The sequence below is a fragment of the Anabas testudineus genome, chromosome 11 (assembly GCF_900324465.2).
Source record: "Anabas testudineus chromosome 11, fAnaTes1.2, whole genome shotgun sequence".
Taxonomy (NCBI): Eukaryota; Metazoa; Chordata; class Actinopteri; order Anabantiformes; family Anabantidae; genus Anabas; species Anabas testudineus.
This window is the reverse complement of record NC_046620.1, coordinates 8,598,423-8,616,270: the sequence shown is the minus strand read 5'-3', so window position 1 is coordinate 8,616,270 and position 17,848 is coordinate 8,598,423. Positions and strand designations below refer to the sequence as shown.

Below are 17,848 nucleotides of genomic sequence, written 5' to 3'. Positions count from 1 at the left end.
TTCATGATGATATGCAGAGACCTTTTTATATGATGTAGTGCTGTGTGTTCTTTCCAAATAGTTCCTCAGGCCACAAAACATTTTGCAAATACTGCTATGGAGTGTCAATGTGCTCTTTGGCAAACACCAGGCGTGCAGCAATGTTCTTTATAGTAAGCAGCAGCTTCCTTCGTGGTGTTCTGCCATAGACACCCTGCTTGTTCAATGTTTTACCTACTGTAGAGTCATGAACACAGATGTTAGCCAGTTCCAATGATGCCTTCAAATCTTTGGCTGTCTCTCGGGGGTTGCTTGATGTGATTGATGTGTTGTTGTGTTCTTGGGGTCATTTTGACTGGCCGTCCACTTCTTCATAGAGTAGCCACAGTCCCAATGTGTCTCCGTTTGTAGATTGTTTGCTTAACTGTAGACTGGTGAATTTCTAAAGTCTTTGACATCACTGTGTAACCCTTTCCAGCTTTATGTAAATCAACAATTCTTGATCGTAGATCCTCTGAAAGCTTCTTTTGGTGAGGCATGGCTCACATAAGCGTTTTTCTTCTTGTGCAGAGCAAACTCAAAAAGACTTAGTGGTTTTGTCAGTCAAAGTAACTCTAATTCACACCTCCAAACTAATTCTCTTAACTTATGCTAAGACCTGACTCCAATTAGCTTTTTTGAGGTGATTATTCAAAAAAGGTTTCACATACTTTTTCCACTTGCACTGTGAGGTTTTATGGTTGTTCTCAATAAAGACATGAAAGATAAAATCATATTTTATGACAAATTAATGCAGACAATGAACTTCTAAACGGTTCACATACTTTTTCTTGCTACTGTATTTGCAGTACATTTAGAACTATAGGACTAGTATAGAAGTATATTATGTCTGTAATTATGTGACTTTTTTATTACATGAGTGTAAGTAATACAGTTTGATTTAGCTGTAATCAATAGTTCAGTCCTACAGTCCATCCATAAGAGAACATGTGTAAAGATTTATGTATTAATAAAACAGTGTCTGGACTGTCAGTGGCCGGTTAGTGTGCAGCAAAGCATATGTGGTTATAGATTTAAAAAGCTGATGAAGATGTAGTCTTACATCCCTTTTCTTCTAAACAGTTTTAATAAATGGCACATTTTAGATTCTTTAATGTTATACATTTAATACATTAGTAAGTTCTGTGTTAGTTTTAAAATGGAAATAAAATTACAAAAAACATTTGCGATGTAAACTGCATTAAAGTGAAAATAGGTGCTATTACTCATCTTTCTAAATTAAAATATTCTGACCTTTACAAATCTGCATAGTGTGATAAAATGAGGTTGAACATGTCTCTGGTGTTCTGTTATGTGTTGCTGCACCCTAGTGGTGAAACAACGACTGACTCCTCCTCACAGTGAAGTGGCTAATAAATATTGAATGAGTGAAAAACTCTGATGAAGCTAATTGAATTCTAAACAACAAAAGGAAGCAGAAGGTGTTTTGGTATTTTAAACAATTTGTATTTATTCAGTGTTTATTTCCTTAATCTATTTTTCCTTTGCAAACATTCTGCCAGCAGGTGAAGTTTACATGAATTTAATCTGCTAATCGTTCATAAGAAGCGCTGCTCATTAACTCACAATCAAGCAAGGTTAAAAAAAAAAAATCAAAAGTATTGTTTGCGAGAAAACAAATTTTACCATCAGCCAATGAATCAGTGCTGTTATCAATCAAAACACATGCGCACCCATGCGCGTAGGGGAAGTAAACACACACATGTGCAAACACACTCCCACACACACACACAGACATTAGAGTCAAAACAGCTATGCACAAACAGAACCGTGGAAACTAGTGATTAGCTGTGAAGCGGAGGTATAATTGAAGCTTCTAATTACAGTACTGACTCATTGTTATTCTCTACCTCTAATTTACCACATTTACATCCCAGAAAAACAATAACTTTGGTTGGGATCATAATGGGCGACTGACTCGAAAGTTTAGTCATAGATGCCATAAAGTATACAAAGCTTTTTTTTTTGTTTTGTTCACATAATCATATCTCTAATACATAAGAAATTTCAAGCTTTTAGCATTAAGGACTTGAAATGTAAAAGCCTCCAAGAGAAAGACAACATTGTGTGGTGCTGTATCTACATTAGCTTTATAAATGTACAGTATGCAATATAGCCTGGCTACAAGTGTAAGCATCAGTGTTACATATCAAGTGTTGGATATACCAAACACTACTTAAGCATCAGTTCCTGCAAAACTGCATATAACAAAAACGTAAGAAACTTAATTACATTGCATATTTGTTGCTATAGAAACATTTTCTTATACAAAGAAAATTAAAATACAAAACAAAATCGCTGAGATGTCTAATTTTTCGCTCTAGCTGAGTAAATACTTCACAATTACGACTTACATTCCAAATGACCATATAACCTCAGATCAGGCCTCAGTTGTTGTTTAAATTAGAGACACGGGGTTGAATTGTTACCCTCCTCACCGGAGTCTGATCTGCGTTGCGATTTGCTACCAGCTCCTGCAGCTGCAGTGCCCCCCCACCGATGAAGCAGAAAGCTGGACACACAGGGCCGGAGCAATCTACGTGACCCTCCCACAGGGGTCGCAGAGAGTGGGCGTCATAGAAGGTGACACGACCTTTCTCAAAGTCAAGGCAAACCCCAAGCCGGGGCGGCAGTGGGTAGGTGAGGCCCGTGGGGGAGGAGGGGCTGTTGCCATTGGCGACAGGGTCTCGTATACCATTCCCGTGGCTACTGTGGTGGTAGTTGTGCTGAGGCATGTAGATTTTACCCATTCCCATAGTGAGGAAGCAGAAGGGTGGAGCAGAGTCCAAGGCATCCTCTGCTCCACTGTCATGACCGCTGTCTGGGTCATAGCTAAACAAAGAGAGAGAGCACAGTTTGAAATATAATAATGAGATGTCTTCTTGGTCAGTTTTTCATGTTTTATCAGGCTACAGGTGTACACATCAGGGTAAGTATACACCTGATTTGCAAAGACTTTCACACACCACTAGTCCTTATATTCCAGTAAACTAATATACACTTCATTGTCTTGCTACTCACCGTGGACTGGCCATGTCTTGTGGAAGATGAAACCACTCCTGCAGTTTGGATTCAAGACCAACTCCCACCTGATCGAAAGAGAACAAATCATTAGTAAACATGCTACTTGTAGCAAATCTTTAAATAACTGATTGACCTATGTCCTATAAAATCACAAGGTATACATCTGTAATAATTATCTACAGTGCTACAATGCATTAGGACCAGGATATGTAGATCAGATGATACATACAACATGTGTACAATATATGGAAACACATGTGACATATTAATAATTTGCAACCTTGACATCTGCATACAAAAATTGCCTCACCATTCTCTAACGATCTACAAATTAGTTCACAACTTACAAAGTGTACTGTAGTTAGTCTGCAGGAGCAAATATTTCTCCTACTCAAAAATCATATTTTGGCTCAGGCTCTCTAACCTTCTCCTCACCCTTTCCTACCAAGTTTTGCTGCATAGCTAAAACTATGTGTTTTAAAACAGATTCGGGGAGAGTAAAACATATAACCTGAGCATTGATTTTGTCCTTATTTCTTTGCTGTTCTCTACTTGGATCTAAAAACCGAGATGCATTAAAGACACAAAGGTATTATTGGACGCCTTTAGGCAACACCTGCCACAAACAAACATTTTACACCTCTGTCACTTGGTCTCACTGCAAACAGGCAGAATCTCTCCTCTGCTGCTTTTATTGTTTGACCAAAAACCGGAATATGAACAAAAAATGATGTCAAGCTCACTGATCCTTAATGAAACTTCTGGTTAAAATTCAAGTCTGCATTCGAAATACTGAGCAGTTTGCACTAGTAGTGTTAAATACATAGTGTCGAGAATGTACATGCCTTAACAAGGTATGAGCCTGGCTCCACTGAGCATGCCCAGTAGTGGCGCCCCTGTGTAATAGCTACATCCCCAACCAGGAGGTCTGAAGTCAGGTGACAGGAAGTAAGGGCATGGTCAGCAGCCTGCAGCAGAGAGAGACCAGGGACACTGCGAGCACAGCGCTGCTCTTTACTGACCACCAGCCGGTCAGCATGAAGGCCCCAACGAGAGTCCAGGTAAAAGTTGAGCACTAAGAGGAGACAGAGAGCAAGGAGCACAACAGAAAGAAAAAGAGAGGGTCGGAAAAGAGAAAGAGGGCGGAAAGAAGATGTGAGGGTAAAGAGAAGACAAAGAGACAAAGAGGTGCATTCAAAAATTATATTTAGGGGTTTTAGATGCAACAGGAAACGTTTGGGAGACAACAGAGGAAAAGTGATTCAGATTTGCAGTCAGAAAGCAGCAAGGAGAGGAGAAATAAGGACAATCATAAGCAACTGAGAGGAGAGTCTAGAGGGAGAGGAACAGAGAGCAGGCATGCACCTCCTCCCAACAGCACTGGAAGAGAAAAGGACACTGATGTGTACATCGATGAGTCAGGGAGCAAAATACAAAAGGTTTTGCAGAGATGCTCTGGCTGTAGGGAGTGTAGCTTGTTCCAGAAGACAAACAGTTTACAAAGGGAGGATACGCAATAGCAGAAAGGAAAAACAGTCAGCAGTAGAGGGACACAAGGAATTCACCAATCACTAAGTTTGACTATTAAAAAGCCCTGGATCTGAATCCGATCCATGTTGTTAAGCCTCAGGTCTTAACAAACTGCAAACCTCATCATCAGCGTTCAGACAGATCTCGTTATAGGAGGTAGAGTGGGAGGCCGAGGGGTGAGTGGGCGTCTAGATGCAGGTGGAAAAACACTGTGCACGGGATGAGGAGAAGGAGGCGATAATGATGCCGCATGGGTTACAGAGGGGTGGCCAAGAGATATGAATGCACTTCTTACGTTCTGTAGGAGGCATGTAGGTTGGCAGCATGGAAGTAGTGTAGAGGAGGATGACAAGTACAAAGCTGTGAAATGGAAATAAAATATGAGAGAAAGATGAGGAAATAATGTGTAAGACAGTGAGAATGTGTTGAAAGTGGAGACAGGTGGAAAAATGAAAAAGGAAATGGGAATGGGCAGAAAAAAAAGATAATGAATTATTAAGTGTTTCACCATGGTAACCATCTTAATGCTTTTATTCTGACTGAAAAACAATAGTAGGTGTGAAAAGATGAATAGCTCCTAGGTGACAGTAACTATTGCTGGTGTGGTGATATAATGATATTTTTTGGTAACACTGTCAGAGATTTCAGTGATTTTAAGTCATTAAGTAAAAATAGCAAGTTGGAATATATAAAAGGAAATGTTATGTATAAAAACGGCACACTCTGGACACTTAATGCAGCTAAGAGATGAAACCTCTGACATCTTGAATATCAAGTTTCAAATGTACAATTGGGTGTAATCCAATAATTTATTAGTTGTTAAAGTTGAAAGTGTCCGAAACGGGATAATTATTGTTGGAGACTCGGTAGTGAAGTTGTACTGGAGTGCATTATATTGGAAGGTGTCCAAATGTTTTGGTTTTCATTTTATATAGTGTGGCCAAAACATTAGAAACACCTAATAACATAATACACTCCAGTATGACTCCACCACCTCCTACGGCCTCAATAATAACTATACTGTAAAATTTTCACCTTTGTAGTTAAACTAAAACTAGAACCAACTTTTTGCATCTTTGCTGAAAAATTACTCTGATATTGAATAACGCACAATTATTTTTCATTCATTGACTAATCAGTGAATGTAATCATCATTCCCATGATCACACATGTCAGCAAATACTGAAAACACTGTTAGATAGAAAATATGGCTAAAACTAATAAAAAGCTGAAATAAAAAATACAGCATTATCCTTTGACCATGCAGACAACACAAAATCCACAGCAATGATGGATTGATGTTCTTCATCATGAAGGCTGCATTCTAGTTCATCCCTGGTAAAGTGTGTACTCTCACCTGGTGCAGGCGGGGTGTGCAGATACACCTCCTCACTGTACTCCCCGTAGCCCGCCTTGTTGCAGCCTCTCACCCGCAGCACGTACACGCTGTCCATCTCTAGCCTGTCAATCACAGCACTGGTTCCACTCACTTCATCCAATCGCTGCCAGCCCCATCGGGCAGCAGCCAATCCACCTCTGATCCCGCCTCTGGATGCTCCTCCAGGTACCACACCTCGACGGCGATACTCCACGGAGTAGTGCCAGGCGGGTGCAGATTCTTGGGGCAGTCGCCAGCACAGGAAGAGCTGGTCATAGGCCAGGGTACGCTGGGTGTCAATCACTGGAGCCAAGGGGGCTGTGACAAATATAAGCGATACAGTCTATAAGTGATACAACAAAGAAATCAAAGCCTATCCTTCTCCGCCTTTTCACTTTCCTACTTTCTTATGTTGGTCCCTTCCACCATTTTGCATCCATACTTTCCCTTTCTCACCCTGGATGAAGTTCAACTCTGTCAAGAGTTTGAGCTCCTTGGTGACATCCAGCTGGAAGTGTCTGAAGGATGGATCAGCCGCCAGAGTGAAATGCTGGAGATTCTCAATTGCTTTGCTCAACCTGGTGTAGTAAAACAAAAACAACAGCAACAAGGAGGAACAGTGTTTACAAGATGGGTGGAACAGGCCGATGCAGGGCAGAGGTGTATGATCATCATTTAAACAGAATGTGACATGCAGTGAATCCTGGGTCTCATATACTGTAAGCGTTGTTTTGCTTTTTCGAGAACAGCTGAGGTTTATGGCACCGAAAATTAAGTTGTATCACAACAGACACAATATTAAAAGTCTCACAGATCCAATTGCCAAGACATAATCATTTACATCTAGTCATTTGGCAGATGCTTTTATCTAAAGTGATTTACATATGAGGTATAATCAAGTCATCATTTCTTCCTGTTACTGTGAGCTATTACTATCAACAGAGGAATACAGACAGAACACTAACTAACTAAACAGACTATTTTCTATTACAAGCTGGTTGTTTTTCTACAGAAACATTAGGTGTGAGAGAACCCTGCTAATGAATTAAAATAAGCTGACAAATAAAGACAGAGCTAATCTAAGATCTGCTTCAATCAAAACAGAAAACAGTGCCAAAGATTAAAAAAATGAAAAACCTATTATGGGTCTGGCGAGCAGCCTGCACAAAGCAGGGCTGGTCTGTTTCTTTCAGCAGCTCTTGTGTAAACGCCATGAGCCCTGCGTGTTCCATCAAGGCCCGTCTTTCTGCCACTTGAGCAGCCAACGCCTCGCCACGTTTGTGTCGCGCCGCCTCCAGAGCCTGGGTGAGGGAAGCGTGGCGCTCGGCCAGAGCGGCCGTCAGATCCCTGATGCTCTGAGCCAGCTGCTCTCTGGCAGACACGCTGTTTACCTGGAGATGAATAACACAGACGGACAAGTATTAAAAATCTGAAAACTAACACCCCGCTGATGCTATCGTACACTTCTTACACTTTTAAGTTGAGTTGATTCATAAGAGTTCTTCAATTATACAGTATTTTTACAAACACTGACATAACGATCTAAACCCAGTCAGCTGATGAAGGGCATGAGATGAAACTTTAGGGGATTTTTAGATGCTCATTGGTTTTAATTCCATGTTTAGAAGCATTCTGTCAGCCGTAAGTATTAATCACCTCGGTCTGTGTGATGCCACTCTCCAGCTGGGTAATCTGAGCCAAAACTGTGTCCTGGTTGGACAGAATGTAGTTCATCTCCTTTGTAATCTTCTCCTGTAAAACAAACAGCAAAAAACACAACATACAAACAGCAATTACGCACCAGACAGTTTGGTTGTTGCACGCAGACTTACCATAACTTGGCATTAGCACATTGTGTACTGTATACTGCATTTCTTTGTGGACATTATAGAAAACTCGCTCAGGATATGTCTGATTTCCTCAGTCCTACCTTCAAGGCTTGGTATGCCTGGGCTACAGGAAGGATTTTGTGTCCGCTGTGGATGCGTCTCAGTTTGCAGAGAGGGCAGAGCAGCCGCTGACAGGACCTACAATAGAACTGTAGCTTCTCCTGGTCATGGTCTGGACAGGTCAGGACCTGAGGGGGAGAGTCAAATTAAATCAGAACTCATTTATTTGGAGCACGATTTGCCTGTGTGGAGAAAATATAAACCCTTTATTAAGAGATATTGTTTTGATTTTAGTAAGTTACTAGCATTTTAAAGACCTTTGGTCTGAAGTTGAGTGTAGGCAGGATGTGTTCATGCTGTGCTCGTGGTGTCCCCCATGGGTGATACAGCTTGAAACACTCGTTGCAGAAATTGGCCCTGCAGTCAGCACAGCCTTTGGTGGCCTCCAGAGCTTGAGGAGGTTTACAAAACTGGCACATCACAGCCACATTGCCCAGACTCACTGTGTGTCTGTACCTGGTAATGGAAAGGAAAGGATGTAAGAAAGGTAGCAAAGACACAGAGGAGAAGAGAGATTGGTTTAGCTCTTCTTATCAAGAGGGATTTTCTAAGGAACAAACAATACATAAAAAAGTCTGAAACAATTCAAACTGAAGGTTAAAGTGAAAGGAAAAGAGGTTCAGTGTGTGAGACAAGCAGTGGTGAATATGTGATGTAGTGAACACAAAGCTACTAGACTGTGAAAACACACAGTCAGCCAGGGCAGCTACAGTATGTTACAGTGCAGGACTGCACTACTCTGCAGGATTCTTCGACAGCTCGGCTGCTCCTGAATAATTACACTAAATGGGACATGTTTCCACACCAGGCCAACTATTCATTTATTCATTTACATCTGGACTGGAACATCATTGACACTGAAAGACAATATTGTTGTGGCTTTTCTGTTCCTACCCTCGTATTTCTGTGTGTCTGTTTGTGTGGCAGCTACCGTTCTACGATACGCTCCAAAGTGAGGTTGCGCAGACAGTCACTGAGACCCTTCTCTCCCAGCTCCACATCTCGACCACAGGGGATACAAGGGAACATCATCACCAGGGGTGGACCCTCTTTACGGCGTCGCCCTGGATACGTCCCATATCCTGGAGACCGAGGCATGGATGGCGAAGGCGGGTGGGGACCTCAAAGCAAGAAAAAAAGTAATGTTATCCCATGTTAGTATTAGAGGGAGACATGAGAAATTAAATTGATTGTTTCTTTATAAATGCTAAATATTTGACAGTGACCTTAAGGAATAAGTTGAACTTATATGTAATTACATAGTTTCTATAAACATGGATTCACTGTATATGGCAAATGAAGAGTTGTTCCACACCTGATCGCAGAACGCGGTCAATGGGTCGCTGCTCAGTCTTGGGTGTAGGCCTGCGTGCCTGACGAGGTGAGCGGGTGTTGGGCGTGGAAGCTGGGGAGTTGGGCTCTGGCGGAAGTTCTGGAGGTGGGTAGCCATTTGCCACTAAGATCTCGGAGGCACACATGAGGCAGACGCTGTGCTGGCATGGCAGGACCACAGGCTGTTTGACTATCTCCTTACACACTGGACAATGCAGCTCATGCTCCAGGCTCTTCATGTTAGACTGTCGAAGGAAAAGAGGTGAGTGTGTTGGGATCTGTACATGAGCATGTAACATAACAAGTGAAACAAAATAGCCACAAGCACGAAATGCTTGATTTTGTCAAGACAGTTTTTGCTACCTTACAGTTGTTGATGATCAAATCTAATGAGATTTAATCCACAGCCCTACTTGAACGTGCATTACAGAGAAGGGACAGTATTGAATCATTAAAGAAACTGAACTGAGGAAGAGACAGAGCAAAGGCGAGAGTCGTCCCAGACAGGCAGCACAGGGCATCGTTCTTGCTAAATATGGATTAGGACTAGACATAAATTATTCAACCATAGCAGAGTGCAGCCCTTCACTTAGGCTTTTTAGTCAGGAGCCACACAATATGTGTTTTTATGTCGCTGAGATGTTTCCGTATGTCTCCGTGAGATGTTTATTGCATATTTTTATTCTGGACTGGCAATGCATTACATTTATTGACTGCACAGGCCACGAATAACCAGAGGGCCATAGCTTATAATATGCAGTGCACAGACTCAGTATATTACACGTATCACAGACAGTAGCAGTGTTCATTTTAATCAGTTTATATCACCTCATAAAACAAAGCTTGATAATAGGTTTGTTCACTGTATAGCTCATCACCCTGGAGCCTAGCGAGCAGTTAGTGTGTCACTGTCCTGCTCAAGGACATGGATTTGACAGACAAGGACACACTGGGTATTGTAGAAACCTGTTACTGCAGTCACTCTAACTACAAGGCTTCAAAGTGAGATGAGATGGTCAAAAGAGCAATCAGTCCATAAGCCATTTTAATTTTGAGTAACACTGTCATTTTGCCAGACTGCATGACCTGCTTTCTTTTGCTTCCCGGATGTCCTTGACACACAACCAAACTGTTGCAGGGCCAGCGGCGGGTACATCTACATCACTGACACTACAAGTCAAATTCAAAACCAGGACAACAGAAACTGACTGACTGTGCTGCATAGGGGATTTAGGGACTTTGTCACAGTGATGTGATGTGACGTGTGATAGCAGCATCAGGACAACTTTTCACAGCACACAATAAAGCACATTAAAACGGCCGTGCATGTGGATGCAGACTGAAAAAGGATAATTTGGGATCATGCAGTAAATTCTTGACTATTCACTTTAGGCTGAGGACTCACATCCTGTTAAACAGCTGGATGACCAAACCCTCAAATGCAGCACAGATCTGAGTAATGTCTTTCCAGCTGACATGTTAAATAATAAAGCTAGAGGCCCAGTTAACACATAATTAGGCTGCTGCGAAGCGCAAATCGACCAATACTGGAATAATTAGAGATTATAAAACAACCTACTTCCTCTCTCCGTGCACCTCAATGTCAACTCCGGCCTGCCTTTCTCTCCTCCTCTTGCAATTTAGCCTGTGAGGATTTCAGGCTAAGCAGTTCGCATGGAGCACTAACAGCGACAAATTGCGGGCACGCTGCCGGTCTCCATCTGAACTGGACCGTGTGCACTGCTAATGCTGAAGTGACGGCGTAAAGCAGGCGTTGCGACAGCGCATCCTTACCTTCACCTGGAATCTAGGCGCCATGACAGTAGACTACGTGTTTCCAGCACCAACAGTGCGCGGTGCAGAGGGGAGGGGTTGGAGGCACTGCATCCCCAGCGATGAGCCCCCGAAAGACGCTTTGGAGTAAATGACTCTAGTGGCTGATTAACATGGCCGTTTCAAAGTTGAGAACCATTGTCAGCTCCCCCTCTGCTGCTGTGACCATGTCTGTGTTTCAACCCTGTTCTTAGGCCGATGCTAAAAGCAGCATCTACACACATCTCCTCCCTTTGCCTCAGCAGCAACTGATGGTCCTGCATCCCGTCTCCATGGAAACGGGCATCCAATGAGCCCAAAAAAGAAACATGTCCTTTCAGTTTTTACTGTTTTCATTTGATAATGTTTCAAACACATCTGTATCTAATATAGAAGGAAACTATTTCCTCTCTATTCTGATTGTTTTAGCTCGAGTGAGCTAAAATATTCCGAACGAGGATTGTAGGACCTCCATTAGTGTGGGTTAAAGCAACACGACGAAATAACAAACAAACCTTAAGATATAGCTTTTTACAGCAAGGGTTGAGGATTGTCAGTATTTTATCTGCTACAGGCAATGGATTTCATTTTCAGAAAAGTCCATTTTACAGAAATGCTTCAGGGGTGAAACGCTGAGACGCGTCGTGCACATCGTTTCTTCGGTCCTTCTCTTAAAATTACACACAGACTGTCTCTCAGATTAAAAAAATACACTGTATTCTGAATAAACATCCAGAGACCATTCAAAAACACACATATACTCACACTGATACGAACCAGAGCTTCCATCGTTGATGTTTTGAAATCCATCTCTGCCATTTTAAGAAAATAGCTGCCGTCTCTTTTCATCATCTGGATATAAACCGCGATGTATCTAGGCCATAGGCCATTTGGTACATATTAACGAATCAATACTTGCAACTTTAGCCCTATAGATAATCAGATTTTTTCCTTTTAACCGTGCAGTAAATTCATGTTTTAAAAACCACTTGATCCGGACATTTTTACGCATGTAAAACAAAACGCATGTAGTAGGCTGCTGTAATCTTCCTAGTATATAAAAACACGAAGAAAACGATTTGTAGTTAATGTGAGTGTGTATTTATATATATCCAGGGTGAATGTTAACAGATGCCTGCTGCTCTACTCCTCACCCAGACGTCCCGCCCCCCACCCTTACCATCCCGCACCGGATGCACTCAGCAGGGTGGACGCTTGATGTTAGTGGAAGAGAAACGCGGTGTGAATCCTCTATTAGAAAGAAAAGATGACTCTCTAATCAAGCCACGATGTTACCTAACGATGGAGCAATATTTTTAACCTTCACAGTGATCTACTGTATTACTGGTCACATGGTATCAACTATTAGTAAAAGGTCATGGGTTATTACTAAGAAACATTTTTCATGTATTTATGTTTTGACATTTACCAAAACCATCAAATGTGCAAAGATAGGACATTAGATTGTACACATTACACTGACAACAAATATATACAGGGTGAGATCTTTGCAGTTATTTATTATTGTTTATTTTGTTTTTGCAGTGAACATTAATCATAACAGAATATGACATTCGTTTAATTAAGATAAACACAATCAAACATCAGAAATTACATAAAAAGTGTTGCAAACAATACATTAAATGAAACAGGCCTGCAATATCCAAGTCAGGCTACATAGAATACCGCATAGGAACCAATGGATAAAAGCACTGTGACCATGAAGTGCAAACATCTGTAAAAGGCTCAGCTAAAACCTGTCTGATGGTCGACACGTTCAAACACGTAAAGAAAATGTGATAGTTTACTGCTGCAGCCGAGTTGCTGCTTGTGCAGTTAGTGCAAGCTGGATTAGATTGGCCCTGACACAGACAGATTCTGCTTAAGCAAACACAGCTAAGAAAGGATGATGCAAGTGGCTCCGGGATATAAATACAGGGATATTTCATGTATGTAGTTTGGGTGTACTGTGAAGAGTGAAGAGAGACCTGCATGTCCAGGCAAGAATCGTGTGCTGTAGTGTCAGTGAGCACCCAAGAATCCAAACAGCAGACTATACAGTTGTTAGAAAAGTTGTTAATAAAGGCTTTCACCTAAATAGCCATACAAGTAAATGTCCTGCTTAGAAAATTGTGCTTAAGTGAAAGCGCATAAATGCACATTGATGAATACTGTACTTTAAGCAGTGTCAGATTGTAATACCAGAAGAGGGCCACAAGAGGGCCCACAGTTCACCCAAACACACCAGAGCACGCAGAGAGACAAATATACAAAAAACTAAAATGAATAAAATACAAACGTAACTCTAGTACAAAAGTAGATAATCATGTGTGTTGATTTACTGAAAACTATAAACTGATTGTTCTCAGGTGGAGAACAGACTTTGTTTAGTAACTTTGTCTTGTGTGTGATAAATGTCTATTGATTGCTGCTGATTACATTAAGTCCCAGTTCGATCAGTTCTGTTATCAGTTGTAAGTCCTCTAATTAATAATATTGGGTTCGTTTTTTTGTTTTTGTTTTTTTTTTCTTGAAGGAACTGGTCTGGTTGAAAAACCAATCTTCTCCAGTTTTTACAGTATAGTTAGTATTGAAGAAGAAACAGAAACACGTCCCACAAACTTAGATTTAATTACCACTGGTGTGTGCGGTGTCTGTTCAGGCGCACCAGGGGTCGAGTCCACCGTCCGTATCACAGGTTGACTCACACACCGGGGCGGTGCCGGGCTATAAAACTTGTGCCGCACTCAGTCCCAGCTTTTGCACATTCCCACCTCTCCTCTGCAGACCACGTCCCAGCTGTGCACGGTAAGACCTGACGACGCAGCTCGTTTCTGACGCTTTTCACAAACTCTGCTCGACTCCTGCAGGTCGGCTGCAAAGAGTTTAGTTATTTACTTCTAAAACAGTGTGAACTGTCGTTTTTATCTGGATCTGTGTCGTTTCTTCTGCTCTCAGGCAGCTTTTTACATGTGAATTTTTAGTTTCTCTTTGAAAATCACACATTTCAGCTGTGTTGATCAGATGCAGGTTTTAAATACACAGTGTTTGGAGCATTACTCTGTTGAAAAGGTTAAAGGTTTATAATTCCTACACTAGTCTGGCACAGCACTGACAACCATCTTTCTTGTGTTTCTTAAGGTGGATGTCTGTAAGTAGAGGGTGTGGTTGCACTGTGCCCTACTGCTTTAGTTTCCTCTGTCATTTGCTGCATCAGTTTCCAACATGCCACATTTTTTCCTCATGAAGTTTTTCCATTCCCACTTACACAAGTAACACACGACTCCTCTTTTTCCTTTTTCCTCCACAGCAACATGCACAGTGTTTTCACAGTGTGTTGGGTTTTTCTTATTTCTATATGTGCACTGCTATCTCAGTTGTCTGTTTTCTAGCAAATTAACACATCTTTCACTTCTCGTGGTTATTACTCATCCCCAATGAGGGCGTTGGAGCACCGTGTTGCTTCCTCTCCAATGGGCTACACCTTGTTCTCCTCCAAAGCCTCTTGGTCGTCTTGACTCTTTCCTTTACTTTGTCCAGATGAGGTGATAGATTTGTTGATTGGTCAAACATACATGCATTTTATACCAGAGATACCTCTTGTTTACCTGGCTTTTGAACTCTGCTGTGCCTCTTAGATAAGATAACCAGTGAATACAGTATGTTCCTCTTTTGACAGATGTAACAAATCAAATACCTGAGTGAACAATAAAGTTCTATTTGTACTTTATTTCTCAGTCTAGACCCATCGAGCCACCATGCCTTCAGAACTGGAAAACGCTATGGAGTCACTCATCAAGGTGTTCCACCGTTACGCCTCTAAGGATAACAAGGACACCACGCTCAGCCGGCGAGAGCTGAGGGAGCTGATGGAGCATGAGTTGCCTAACTTCCTTAAGGTGAGAAGGGTTCAACACATGAAACACACAATCACAGCGCCCCCCACTTTAAACCCAGTTGTTCATTTATCGTGTCATGTTTATCATCACAGTCCCAGAGGGACCCTGCTGCTGTAGACAAGATCATGAAGGACCTGGACACCAACGGAGATGGTCAGGTGGACTTTGAGGAGTTTGTTTCTCTGGTTGTCGGACTTTCCGTAGCTTGTGAGCAGTGCTATCAGATGCACATGAAGAAGATGGGAAAGAAGTAAAAGCCCAGCAGAAGAAACCAAAATGCATTTCATATTTTGTAAAGATTGTTTTGTCCATTAAATACACCTAAGACTGTCAAACCTGTTTTGTTTAGTGGTCATTATGTGTTGGAAATGATCGTGCATTTTCTCTGATTTGAATATAAAATCCACCTTAATAGACGAGTGTTTGTGTTTCAAAAAAGTCCCACACCTGGTAACTCGGTCACGAGGTCACAATGTACTTGCTTTTAGGCAGATGTACGTGTAACAATAGGTGCGCTGAGATAAATTCCCAACCGCATTTTTAGCTTTCCTGAGTGTGAACCTCTCCCTCGCTGGTTGATAAATCTCTGCTTATCGCCGCCCTGAGGAATCTGCAGAATGTTCTAGTCATGAACACGCCCCTCTGTAAAACATAATCACTTAACTGATGTGGCAACCGCACTTTCACAAACTGATAAATGAGACGATGGGCTGGTTTAAAAGTGACTAAAGTTAGCATTTTTACTCGATAAACCAAGGCAGGCCTGGGCACTGTGAGGAAGACTGAGGGGTGTGAGTCACAGGGCAGGGCACATCAGTACACCACAGTTTTTCCACCAAATACTTTTCATTGTGTTTCACGTCTGGTAAAAATACCAGAGAGGCAGAAAAACTCAACTATCCGAGTCTGAACTCAGGATGAAGTCTCCCAGGCAGCACTTTTTCTCAGGCCATGTTCTGGCACTGATTGAGCTCCACTAATCAAAAGTTTTAATCATCAATGTAAAGCATATAATCCTTAAGGTTTAAGGCCAGGGGTTGTGGTGATGGTCTGTCAATCCCAGCTATGTTCAAAGAACTTTTACTGACTAAGAAACGCCTCCCTGGAAGTCTACACTGAGGGCCAAGTAACTGATGATCCTCTTGTACACACCTCCTTGGGCAGGGCCTGAGTCTGAGTCTGTGGCCTACCCATGTTCATGGTTACACGCAAACACTCAGGTTGCTAGGTTACCATGCTCTGTGTGTGTGTGTGTGTGTGTGTGTGTGTGTGTGTGTGTGTGTTAGAGTTTGTATTCACCCCTCCGCAACTACCACACCCATGTGACCCACTGCTGAGCTTGGGGCCGGGAATTCCTACTTTGCTGACTGTTTTCTCAACATCCCTTTTGTGCAGCTGATCTATTTTCTTAAATCCTGCCGTCATCTACCTGCAACCTGAAACAACACAACACCATAAGATGAAGCAAGAGACCAAACGGGACAAATCTTACTAACACTGAGATCATAGCTAATGTCACAACTTTTCTCAAGTGCAGGCTCTTGTAGTTTTATTGTTTCTGGTCATTCTTGGAGGAGGTGTGTAATGGTGTGAGTTCAAAGATTAACAAACAATGCCACACCTTTCTGGAACACACAGAACAGCTCTTCTCTGGTTTGACTGCTTAGATAATAACATCAATGTTGCGAAAAAGCCAACAAGGAACATCCGTTTTGAAACTGGTTGCCATGGGAAATGACATCAAGCTGTTGCGATCATGTTACGGCCGATGATTGTGTTTTCTTTGTGCTGTTGCTTAGATGTCCTAGTAACAGCTGAAAGGACTTGTGCGCAGTTTTTGCCAGAACAAAACTGATCAAATTCAGAGTGGGTAGAGCAACAAGTTCCCTTCTTGTCTTCATGAGGAGCCAGTCCTCGTGGCTTGGTCCCATGTATAAAGGGTGGATACACACACACACACACACACACACAAGACATTTTTTAGAACAGTTTTAGAAAGCACGGGTTTAAATAATGAAATAAACGGTCGCTGAATAAGATTATGTTGCTTCTGTTTCAGGATTATGGCTCAGATATACAGTTAAGGCTTACTGGGACGATTAAATAGAACTAAGTCCATGTTAATGTTGTTAGAAAGTAACTTTTAGGTTTATTATAATAAGTAGTTATTATTACTTATTATTACGCTCTTTGAAGGAATTCTTCATACATTACATCATGAGCATTTTTACTTCAGCTGTGTTTAGTATTTTTCAGCCCAGTATCTCCTCCATTACTTTATTGCACAGTTTGAAATGTGCATTGAACCAGCATTGAGATTTCATGGTGGTAAATACAGTTTATAGTCGAGTATCATTTAGCAGTTAAGTCAATAACTTAACCTAGGGCACCCCACAGTGGCAAACGGAACAAGCCACCTTTATACTCCCCTCTTTTTCTTTTTAAAAATAACACAAAATAACACAAAATGCCTTTAAATATAATACAATCCAAATTAAACTTTAAAACAAACAAACTAAAACAGATAAATTATGAACCTCCTTTTTGGTTTCTGGTCAAAATCTGCTTTACCACTAGATGGCATAAGAATATAACTGGAATCATAACGTTGGCCATAAGTATTTGATAAGTTATTAAAACAGCTCCAGCTGCATTGAAAATACTTTCCAATGAGTTACAGCTGGTTATAAATCCTAGTGTGGTTTTTATGCTTAGTCCCTGCCTTATTTGGTAGCTCTGGGTGAGTAATTTGAGGAAGGAAGAAGACAAGAAAATGTTTGACCAATGTTTTCCATGTAAAAAGAAATGTAAAAGAGGCTCTCCGATAGTTTTTCCATAATAGATTCACATGTAGAAAGTATGTATGATGGTGACATGGACAAGGA

The 17,848-nt window shown here is 41.5% G+C and overlaps 2 protein-coding genes across 4 annotated transcripts; one reads left to right on the top strand and one right to left on the bottom strand.

The window, feature by feature from the left end:
- Window positions 1-1,555: 1,555 nt before the first annotated feature.
- On the bottom strand, window positions 1,556-11,916 carry trim46b (tripartite motif containing 46b). 2 transcript variants are annotated; one of them, XM_026348994.1, is made up of 12 exons: window positions 11,830-11,916; window positions 9,236-9,497; window positions 8,852-9,041; window positions 8,178-8,376; window positions 7,902-8,048; window positions 7,628-7,723; window positions 7,109-7,362; window positions 6,428-6,549; window positions 5,951-6,289; window positions 3,909-4,138; window positions 3,061-3,128; window positions 1,556-2,871 (listed from the first exon to the last, which is right to left on the bottom strand). In XM_026348994.1, exons 1-12 carry the CDS (start codon window positions 11,914-11,916, stop codon window positions 2,427-2,429), a joined length of 2,439 nt encoding a protein of 812 aa, XP_026204779.1. In that variant the 3' UTR covers window positions 1,556-2,426. The 2 variants fall into 2 exon arrangements, with proteins under 2 accessions (XP_026204779.1, XP_026204781.1); XM_026348996.1 differs by having other exon boundaries at window positions 8,852-9,002; window positions 11,830-11,903.
- A 1,850-nt stretch (window positions 11,917-13,766) lies between these two features.
- Window positions 13,767-15,298, top strand: s100a10a (S100 calcium binding protein A10a). 2 transcript variants are annotated; one of them, XM_026349921.1, is made up of 3 exons: window positions 13,767-13,872; window positions 14,803-14,963; window positions 15,056-15,298. In XM_026349921.1, exons 2-3 carry the CDS (start codon window positions 14,823-14,825, stop codon window positions 15,215-15,217), a joined length of 303 nt encoding a protein of 100 aa, XP_026205706.1. In that variant the 5' UTR covers window positions 13,767-13,872; window positions 14,803-14,822; the 3' UTR covers window positions 15,218-15,298. The 2 variants fall into 2 exon arrangements, with proteins under 2 accessions (XP_026205706.1, XP_026205707.1); XM_026349922.1 differs by having other exon boundaries at window positions 13,813-13,872; window positions 14,808-14,963.
- The last annotated feature ends 2,550 nt before the right edge of the window (window positions 15,299-17,848 follow it).